This window comes from Myxocyprinus asiaticus, chromosome 10, assembly GCF_019703515.2.
Source record: "Myxocyprinus asiaticus isolate MX2 ecotype Aquarium Trade chromosome 10, UBuf_Myxa_2, whole genome shotgun sequence".
Taxonomy (NCBI): Eukaryota; Metazoa; Chordata; class Actinopteri; order Cypriniformes; family Catostomidae; genus Myxocyprinus; species Myxocyprinus asiaticus.
In genome coordinates, this window is record NC_059353.1 from 25,366,465 (window position 1) to 25,378,317 (window position 11,853).

An 11,853-nucleotide genomic window follows, 5' to 3' on the forward strand; every position below is an offset into this window, starting at 1 on the left:
CCTTCAGATATTCCAAGGCATGACTGTTGTTTAATCAGTAGGAGCCTGATGAAAGGAATCTGTAAAGAAGACCCAATTTAGTCACACTGTCTGAATATTTCAATTTAGCCCTATAAAAATTAGGTGTTCATTTTTTTCCACAGATGTTACTGTTGTTAACATCATAATTTTCAACGTCAAAATCAATGCTGTACTGTCAAATGTGTATTTCAATGCACATAACATGTAATATTATTGATAACTGCATGGATGCTACCAAAGCAGGTGCTGGTGCCACATTTTCAATGGGCCCTTGGAGACAACAAATAAACCGTGATGTGGCCCAGGCTGAAATTTAGTTTGACACCCCTGTTTTAAGCATTTATACACATTAATAGGGGTCTGGCATTGCAGGCGTGTAGATGCCAGCACAGCACCACTGCTGAAAAAAAATCCTAGGGGAGACACTGTATTCTATATTGGTGGTCGGAGCAGGCATATTTTAGTACAGCTTTTAAGCTGAATGTTTAAACAGAATTTGGCACTAAACCAAAGATTTGGTTTCCTACCTGGTTAATTAAATAGTAAGATGCGTATAGAATTTTAGAATTGGATCATAATTCACTAAATCTAAATCAAATCAAATTAAGAGATGCCTTAAGATTCCCACCCCAATGATTAACTTGTACAGTGTATCAGACAGCAAAATGGCTTGATACATTAGGCATTTCAAAGTGTGTAGTGTAATGGGATAGTGACACACCTGCTACTTTATTAGTCCAAAACACATACAATTGTCCATGTAAACACACCTGAGCATTTTATGTGGTCTGGGACAATTGTATTGCAATTAGATAGTAATCCATTTACATAAGATCCTTTTTTATAGCAAGGGTTAACAGGGCACAAGCAAAGGGTAGGGTGGCATAAGTCGCTCTATGTCATGCCACCATCACTACTACCACCACTATGGTGTCACTAGTCAATGTCAGATGCTGGGGGAGAATCCTGGAATTCCAATACATGTGACCAGACTGAAACACTCCTGACTCTGGATTTCAAACTTTCAGCAAATGTGTTTTAGGAAATCTACCTACATATTTTATATTTTTGGAGTTCTGACCATTTACAAATAGCGTTTGAGTCAGATATTCAAACAATGGTTTTGAGATGTCACAGTAAAAATAAAAGCATTATAGCCTGTCCCAACTGTCCACAGTATGAAAGTGTAAGAAATTCAACTCAAACCGAAACAGTCTTAACTTGAAAACAAAACTCTCTAAAACTTTGTAGAACTAAGTGTTGAAAATAGAACTAAGCATTGAAACTATGTATCAATGAATATGAAACATTTTATAAAAGTGTTGAGTCTCAGTTACAAACCATCATAAACTGTTATTTTAAGAACACTTTACTGCATATTTTGGCATCCTATGTGCTACCATTGAGAAGCTCAGAAAAAGCCCTCTCAGGTGTGTGACCTTTGCACTTTGCCATTGACACACTTCCTGAATGCACCATTCATGCATCTTAAGTTCTTTCTAAGAATTCTTTAAACCCGGATACTGTGGAAATGGAGCATATTCTAAAGATTCTTGCATATGTTAATAGTATACTCTCCCCAATAGACTCTATGCACGGTTGCTTCCGTATTTAGCTTTAGTGGCCACCGCAACTTCCGGTGCAGCGCCAAAAGCGATCTTTGCCTACCGTTTCTCAATGAGTGCTGTCAATATGAGTTTTTACACTCACTGTTTGCAAGATCTTCCACGGACTACTGTGAACGATGTCGATCACATTATGAGGCTAGCACCTGTATTTAAATTTCTGGAACTCATCACAAAAACTATATTTTAATATAATATACTGAAATTTTATGTTTACTCTAGTTAATAATTAAATATATCTATTATAATATAATTAGTTGTGATTGATAGTTAATCAAAATATATAATAGTGTTTGCTACTATCATAGCTTGCTATCGGATAAAACTATACCAGAAGTTCGCGTAGCCAGAGATTTTAGCAGAAATACGTAGTCAATATGCCGTGCATAGTCTATTGTAGGTATTTAAGCACATTTTTAGTTGCCATTTTGCTGGAAAAAAAAAATTATTTGTATCAACACAAACGACTGATTCATCAACAGACATTGGTGTCCCACTACTGCAGGGGTCGGCAAGCTATGGCACGTGTGCCAGCATTGGCACACGGAGGGGTAATCATTGGCACGCCAGCAACGGCGAGAGAGTAGACTATTTTATTCATATGAAAATCCGCACATGCATTCTAATTTACACCTTGATGTAATCCTTCCTCATGATCACGCAGTGTTTTTATCAGCTGAATGGGAGGCTAAACAAAAAGTTAAAATGTGACAAGACTGCAGTATACCCAACAGACTCGTGCACTGTGTGCAAGCCATTCACGCATCACGAGCAGGCAGCGCGTCACTTTTGGTTAATCGCGCGAATAAACGCGCCTGCTTTGCTTCGGTCAGGCTGTGCGGATGACAGCCTACATTCCGTGTTTCATTTGTTTCTTTTTGCTTTCAGAACAACATGTAATGCAATAAGAAAAACACAACTGTTAATTCTTGAGATTTCCAACCCAGCATACAGGTACACGCTCCTTAAACCATGGACATTCAAAATTACGTTAAATGATTAAAAGAGAAAACATAAACCCACATCGTGGGGTTCAAAAATCTTTTCAGGTCTATTCAAAAGATAAATTAAACCTGGAAATAAAGTTTTAGGATTTTGCAGGTGTGATTCACCGAAAAGGGCTAAATAGTTGATTGGCTTGACACTTTAATAGTGTTTAGTCTCCAATTCAGCAGATGAAAACATGCTGCGTGATCATGAAGAAGGATTACATCAAGATGTAGATTGGAATGCAGGTGCGAAAAACTTCATATAAGTAAAATAGCCTGCTTCTCTCTCACTGTTGCTTACGTGCTAGTGATTAAATGATTACAGTGACATAATATAAGAAATATTTAAGATTCCACACAATTTCGTGATCAGTCATCAAATAAGCAAATTTGTGACATTAACTGTGTAAACTCATTTTGTACAAAAGGACCGGCTTTCTTTCATTAAAACACTTTCACAAGATGCTCTGCGAAAATTCACACGCGGGTTTTGCACAAATCTTTCACTCGAACTTTATACTGATAATATAATTTGTAATGAAAAATAAAGGCTTAAAATAGAAAAATGCAAAATAGAAACATTTTCAAAAGTGGACTAAAACTTCGAAAAAAATCACATACATGCGCATGTTTTGATTTGACAACTATTTTTGAAAATCACAAAATAATGATTAAATAAATGACCTTTCAAGGCATTTTTTTGTAAATATCATACATTTGAGTCACAAATATCATTAAGACTCTTGCGGTCATACCATCTGAAAACCTGAACTTATGTTGATAATATTAATATAAAACACTACTTCAATACTTTTTTTTTTTTTAAAGAAGCTACTTGATAAATAAAAAGCTTTTGTAATAACTTATTTCCTTTATTACCATATTTTTGACAGTGACTTAAAAAAAATTAAGATCACATCCTAGTAGAGATTCAAGTATTCAAGTCAATGTCTTCATGAATTGCATTTTTAGCAATAAATAAATAAAAGAAAATGGGCATCACATGAGTGACTAACATATAACATTTTTGTTCATTGTGCATAATGGTGAATCAGCTGTCAATCAAGTAAAGCACATTTTATTGTGGCAAATCCCTTTAATCTGCTACGATTCCCCTCTGCCCCCCTTTTCACAACCACAACCAGTAACTACCACAGGACAGACCAAAAACGCATGTGTCCTACTGACAAGCACAGAACTATGAATTCACGATATGAGCAATCACACATACAGCAGCATGGATTTACAGGATCAGACTTTGTTCCTGTGCCCAACTGTCATAAAGCAACTTGTCTTTGTGTCTCGCTGAATGTTGTTGGTAAACACTGAAATTCATGTGTAGATATGAGATGAAAGACTATGCTTTCTGTGTCACTTGCAAATCTGTTTCCAAGGGTTGAAAACACATCCGGTTATGATAGGTTTAATCTGCTGTCCTTTGAAAAAGCCTTCATATAAAAGAATACTGGGGCGAAATAGATCTTTTTCTCTAAAAATCTTCAACACATCTTCTGTTACAGTGAAAAACGGATGGGTTTAAAATATGGGGTAAAACTCAATATTTACTCTTTCATTATTTAACCACACAATTGCCTGTGACAAAGCAAATGTGACAACTACAGCACAGGTCAAAGAAAAGTGTTAGAGGACAAAGGCAGCACATTTGATTTCAAACAGCCCTTCTATCAGCAGTGGTCAACCGTGTTTGTAAATTATTCACAGAGGCATCTGCATCTTGGGCAACAGTGGCTGCAACCTGCCTATGTCATGGAAGTCCAGTTGGCGGGTATCAAACTACACTGCGAAGCAACACAAGGTCAAGATATCAATCCCGCATTAGTGTTTTAAACTAAAGAAAACAAATAGGAGTATAAAATGATAATGTGTATCATCAAGATTGCATTGAACAATACTAAAAAACTTCAATGAAAGGACTGTCCATATGCAGGAGAGGTTTTTTTTTTTTTTTGACAGTCCTGTCTCTCTAGTCTTCTGTTTGAACATAGCTCTTTGTGACTTTCCTTAAGTATTGTATTATAACAGTCCGACAAACTGCACAGCATGTGTCTTCATACTGACATCCGATTCTTTTGCCATTAAAGAAACATGGTGCAGGCAAGAACACTGATTACATCTGGGTAAAGATACAGTACTTTGCTGAGAAAAACAACTAAAGGAGACTAAGGTCTAAGTTGCAACACCTTATTAATGCTGAAGTGTGTAATTTTTTCTGTATTAAATTTCTCCTATCCCAGCTTAACATGCAGAAATAACTAACTAAACCATTCATAGGTTCATTTTCTCGAAAACTGTAAACACTGAGTCTCTGTGGATCTATAAAAATTCCTCTGTTTGTTATGAGTGTCAGATTAAAATGGTTTTTTTTTGGGGGGGGGGGGTAATCCAGTTTACACGCTACTTGCCATTATTCTGATTATTCACTTAGAAATGTGACACTTTAATGTTTATATATATATATATATATATATATATATATATATATATATATATATATATATATATATATATTTTAGAGCTGCACAATTCTGGATAAATTGAGAATCACAATTTTTTTTTTTTTTGCTTTGAAAAAAAGATCACGATTCTCTCACGATTCTGAAGAAAAAAAATGATTATGTGATTTACAAAACCTGGACATAAGGGTATTGAACAAAGTAATGTACTAGAGGTTCTGACAAAATATGTAAAATATTCTCTGCTTCAATCTATGCAAAAATGCAATAAAGTTGTAAATCAAATGTATACATTTAAAATGTCCTAAGTCCACAAGAGGGCGCAACATATACATTACAAACTAAACAGCACCTTGTTATTATTGCAAAATAAATAAATAAATATTTCTGTTAAAAAGTGCATAAAAAATAAATGAAACAATTTAGCCTTTTTCACATGCTAAGTAAAAATCTAAACGAGTGGAAAAAAGCTTCATTAACAGTTTTATGTCAACTTAGTTTTGCACTGGTAGGCAAATCCCATCTGTTTACGCTCTCATAATTCATTAACAGCTGTGTTTACATTAATATCGCCTAAAGAGGGGTATTTCAATCTAAGAACAACGCAGAGTCTCGTGCAGGAGCCCTGCATTCATATTTTTTTTTGCACCAGTCGGTGGCTATTAAAATACTGAACTGAGCAGAGATTCTGTCACACTCCTAGCTAATCGTGGCTGCACCCTGCAGTTTGTAAAGCACTATGCTGCAACCGTCTTTGGCTGTTGCGTTTTAGTTTATTCAGCGTCTCTTGCAGGAGCGCTGTGTTTTGTAAATGCCATATAAAGTTTTAAAAGATCAACATTTATAAACGCATCTTGAAGTGAATATCTCATTTAAATTTGACCGCCTTACAAAGGCATGCCAGAGGAACGTTAATATACATTGCAGAATCATTGTCATTTAGAAATGAGTTTGCGTGGGTGTCTGAATCGAGACTGCGATCTTTTAACGATTAATCGTGCAGCTCATATTACATATATATATATCTATCAGGGATGTCATAAATTATTGATATATCGATTATTGATCGGCACGTTATTTTATCGATATATATTTTGAGGCATCAATATATTAAAATTAGCCAACATTTAAATTAGAATCCCAATTTGCATGCTTTCCAATACACTCAGTTGACCTCGGTTTAACAGACTGGTGTAATAGCATTGGAAGACCACAAGAGGGCGATTTACTGTAGCGCGCACACACACACGCACACACACACACACACAGGACGAGCTAAAGCTGCACAGGACATCAAGGGTGCGTTCCATTCCAAAGGGCTCATCCCTATGCCCTAATCCCTTTAGAAGGTTTACCCTCCAGAGTGAAAGCTTCGGAAGATTTGAAGGTTAGAAAATATTGGTAATTCGGAATGCACTTCAGCATCATCTATCCAAGCCAAAGGAGCTGCTGCTGTCGCACAAAGGCTGACGCTAATGAACATAACCTGCACCTAATCAGATTATTTTTACACATGATTTTGCATCACTAAATGCTTTTAGAATGCAAACTGAAAATAAATGTTTAAAATCTTTATGAAATATTTGCTACATGAACTAAAAACATGAGACACACAACCAATGAGTCGAAGGAACGTGCCAACACAATTGCGTCAAAGGAGCACTCAGGTAAATTTGGCCATTTGTCAACGCCTGACTGGAAGCGATCTTTTACAGTTAAAAAAGTACTTAAATATCATTCTTTTTCACACACAAAGTGATTGATTCGCTTTAGAAAATGTCACTGCTGGAGACAGGATAGTTACTCTTATGCTGACTATCTGTGCTTTTTGGACCTACAAATATCTAATCACCATCCTCCCCCATTCTAAGGACCTGCTGAGCCTGGATCTTTTTCTACAAATCTTCAAAAGTGTTTTGCAGAAGAAAGAAAGTCATACACATCTCAGATGGCATGAGGGTGAGTAAATTATCAGAGAATTTTCATTTTTTGGTGAACTATCCCTTTAAGCATAACACCATCCGTCTGCAGCACTGGCGCAGGCGCACTTTGGTCAGAGTGGAAGAAATGCAATTAAAGTGTTTACATGCCTGTATAAAGCTATTAAAATAAGAGTACTCCACATATCTTACTGTAATTATCATTACTTGTTAGCATAATCATAATAAAATAAATCACAGTATTCTGTTTACATGAGCTACAGTTTAATCGCAATATTGCCTTAAATCGCATTATAATCGCTAATGAGGGTGCATGTAAATGTGGCCAATGACTCAACTAATGCTGCGAGTTCGGGGCGGAACTATGATGTTGATCAAACAAACAGAGACGGGGGTGCATATTGTTTATTTTTGCAATTCTGTTTGGTGTTGCTAGAGGTGCAGAAATTACACACTTCAGTTTTAATGTGCTTTCTTCCTAATAAAAACAAGAATGCATGCATGAAGTACGGCTTGCACACAATGAACTTTCCATATGATTATTTGTCAAAGACTTGTCAACATGAAAACGTACTCCTTTAAAATAAAAAAAGGATGTTAGGATCCATGCATGAGCATCAATTTTGAGCAGAAGGATCTCTTTGGATGTTCAAACACCATCACAACATGCATAATAAAGTAAATAAACAATAAAAGGACTAATATAACATTCATAGGCTTAATCAGCTACATTAAGTAAATTAACGGTGTACAGACCCTCGGTTAGCTATTCAAGCTAAAAGTGTAGACTATGGGAACAGCTATGTTTAATTATGTTTGCTTGATCCAAATTACCATATAAAAAGACTAATTAGCACAGTATTCTAGAAATAATGGCAAAATAAAAAAATGACCTATTGCTTTTGACAGTTTTCTTGTGTAGCTTCATAACAAACAATAACTAGCCTATTCACACATATGTACAAAAGAGATTAGAGGAAGGCAACAATCTTTGACAGCTTGTGTGATCATGTAGACTCATACTGAAAACATCAGCTATAATCCTAATGCACATGGTTTATCAAATTGCCCATCAGCAAGCTTGTTGTGGCTGTACAAATGAGGCTATATAGGAAAACGTATATTATCCTTTGTTTTGGGGATTAGTTTTAAAAGTATTGTTGCTGTACAATACACCCCCCCCACCCCCCACCCCGCCCCAAGCTAAGCATTCTGGGTGATATAAAAGGGAAATAAACGTGTCCTCTTACTGCCAACAGCTGTGCCTATAGATGACAATGCATAAAGCCTGTAGAAGATCAACCACCATTACTTCCATTCTGCACTAATATGAACAGTTTTTTTTTTTTCACTACATAAATGTGTCATTTGAATACACAAACTTATTTATGCTTTTATAAAAATAGAACACAGCAGACCTCATGTTTATTTTTGATCTCTAGTATACAGGAAACAGGATTCACTAAAATACTAAAGTTAGGAAAGTTGAACTTGACAGAAGGGCTAGGTGTCAACAACGTACTGACATTTTATGGCCAAATAAATTGCATCATTCATCAGATTTGAGGCATTACGTGCCTTACCCTCAAAGTGGTCATATTATAAAAGTAAAGTCACACCTTTAAAAATCACACCACTGTGTACTGGGAGGGACAAAGAAAACTAAAAATAGTTCAATTGAAATTTCAATATATTTAAACACATTAATGGCAGACGAGAATCTCTTTTGAAAGATTCTTGTTTCTCTATGTACCTTGGTCAGATGTTGCTGATTGTGATTTACTTTAAGCGTCATGACATTTACGGCACAATATACCTTCGGCTGGGCAATCACTCAGGCCCTTAGCAGTCATAAACTCTGGCCCAGGCAAAACTTCTGTACTAACTAACCATTTATTGTGAAAACTTAATTGGAGAACGCAAAAATATCAAATGCGGGACACACACAGACAAAATCAACTTCAGTAACATTTCCATTCACACTGTCTCACAGTGTGAAAGAAATCGGCAACTACAACCTTAAGCACACGCTTGGACTGGTGCTCAGGAAATATCTTTTAAGAGGAGTAAACAAGATTTAAACAATAATCAGGTGAAAGGTTCCTCACATCACTTCAAGCAGAGGTCTACTTTATATGCTCATCCCATTACTGAACAGCACTGATTCCTCTGAGAGAGCATGTGCAATGTGACCCAAAAGATTATGTTTCTCATACCATCCTAGATGCTCTATAATACTTTTGCCTTTATGCTGATAAAAATAGCAAAGTGGTGTGCTCAAATACAACATTTTATTGATTAATTGCCTCTGTATCCAAAAGAGCTGGTCTGTGTGGGCAAGTACAATCCAGGATGAGGGATGTAGTGGGAACACAGAGTACAGGCACAGACTGATCTTTCAATAAAAGCAGAATCCAAACCTTATCGCAGAGTCTGTTTGCTTTGAAGACTGGATATCTTTTTGAATAAAGGTAATCATTAAGGTGTATATCAGATATGCTCATGTAACTTTAGCACTTGTATTGAGCGATATCTTATCTTGTGTTCTCACATGCAAATATGACCTTTGGCCTGGCCAGCCTCATCAAATGATTTTTCCTTTGTAAGTCAGTCATGTACTGTTATTCACAAATGTAGATTTCCTTATCATGAAAACCCTAAAAATGGGAGCTACCAGTAGAGGGGGTTTACATGCAACATATAAAACATGCATGCATGCATGCAGTCAGCACAATAACCATTGCCTGTATTACATAAACATACAGTAGCTCAAAACAAGTGTGTTTTCAACTCCACCGAACAGGGCTTCATGTTAAGAACTCGTCAGACCAGGTATTGTGAAAATAAGTTGCACAATCCTGGCAGTAAATGTTGCTCCTGTTTGGTGCACGCTTAGATTTATTCAGATAGTGTTGTGTCGCTACTTTACGAGAAACCAGTGAATTCGATCTCATTGCGGAGTAACACGAGAAACGGCCTCCGGTGGCACATTATACATAAAAAAAATAAAAATAAAAAAAAAAGACATATCATGACTCATGATACAAATTAACACTGCACTCTGACTTCGATGCAATAAATCTCAATTTATAGGGGTTAAAACATTTCCGTGCACACATTAATACCCACCTGAGGAGCAAGAGATGAGGAACACTCCAAACGCCAGCTTTGTTGCAGGTCCCATGTTTTCAATCTACTGTCCTTTCCCACAAAATCCAAGCGTCTTTGCATTCAAGTTTCCTTAAAAAACACTACTGATCAGCAGTCAGTGAAACACATCCATGTCACAGATTCAGTGATATATGCCAATGCACAAATCCAATGCCAGTTTGTAGTCCTCGGGTTCAGTGATTAAGAGATAGCAAAATGTCCACTGGTGATAGTTCATTCAAAGGAGAGGAGCTATTAGAAATACGATGATCTACGACTGTCCACGCAGTTGATCTTAAACCCCATATCAATAGCGTGATTCAATTTCAATCAATAAGAATACTGTCTCTATAAAAATGTTGACCTGTCGCGCGCTCAGAATGAACGAGTCCGTTCAATAAGCTCTTTCAGCAAATGGGCCAGCTCCCATCCCCAATGATCAGAACAACTGGACAACCTATGCATAGAACCCGCCATACAATATGCATTTATCTATACTTAGTGATGCAAAGGAACTAATATTTCAAAGTAATGCCTCTGAAAGGCAATATATGAAATGCATGTGCATTTATGGGGATAGCAATTAAATTAACACCCCCAGAGACTGTTTTCACATCTCTCTTACTTGATTTATTCTATACGCAAATCGTGGTATATATGTAGCGTAACAGATCATAAATAAAGTGAAATAAACAGGGTCACGCGCACGATTAAAGGCACGCACGCGCCCCGCGCGAGCTCAAGTTGACAGCGAAGGACTTAAATATGTCCAAACATGCTAATATCCACATTCCCGTCGGGTTTTAATAACTCGAACCTGCAATTAACAACCTCAGAAAGCGTCTCAAGAAAAGCTATGGTGAGTAGTTAAAACGGCCAGTCTTATCGAACTAAGAAATGTCGACGGCTGTATAAAGCTTAGCACGCGCAGCCTTCGAAATAACTTCATCAGCCCAGTCTGGAATATGACGCCAAAAATTAGACGGATTTGATCGATAACAACACTAAATGTAATCCTTCGGTCTGTATTGCCCGGGTTTTCGCAGTCGATTGACTTCGCAGGGCGGTCTGAACTCAATGTGTCGCGATTTCCCCGACGTTACCGTCAATCAACGTTAGCTTACTGTATTCAAGATGGACGCCCGGGCGGATTGTTTTTTTTTTTTTTTTTCCCTTCTTTTTTTTTCCTTTTTTTCTGTCCTCCACTACCTTTACCCGCCCATCCTTTGCGAAAGCGGCTTAGCCCAGCACTGTACTGATTGACAAGACCCTTTATCCAATCAGAGAAGCGGACACAAATAACCGAAACCAATCAAATTCTTGTGTCCACATAAATCCAGACCTCCCTGAGAGTGGTTTGTATGTGGCACAGTGGAGTTGAAGACGTGCATCCCCAATGTAGCCTGTAAAATATTTACTCGAATCTAGGTTAATAGTAGTGTACTATCCTATCTGTGACATACTGTAACACACTTCCATTTATCCAAATTTACACAATACTATTGTAATGTTTAACTCAAATTGCAGTTTTGGTAGACTTTTACACATTTTTCAATTCTTGAACATAAATTATTTGACATGGAAAGAGGTTTATGGAAGAAAAAGAGGCTCTTACTGTAGAAGCCATTAAATGAATCATGAAAAAAGCATTCAT

At 36.8% G+C, this 11,853-nt stretch overlaps 1 protein-coding gene across 2 annotated transcripts in view; it reads right to left on the bottom strand.

The window, feature by feature from the left end:
- LOC127446906 (activin receptor type-2A-like) overlaps positions 1 to 11,336 on the bottom strand; it is an 83,019-nt gene extending 71,683 nt beyond the window's left edge. For both annotated transcript variants that reach the window (XM_051708226.1, XM_051708225.1), the window contains exon 1: positions 10,179 to 11,336. In XM_051708226.1, coding sequence (XP_051564186.1) covers positions 10,179 to 10,233 — 55 coding nt within the window. In that variant the 5' untranslated portion in view covers positions 10,234 to 11,336. The remainder of the gene's footprint in view (positions 1 to 10,178) is intronic.
- Between the last annotated feature and the right edge of the window lie 517 nt (positions 11,337 to 11,853).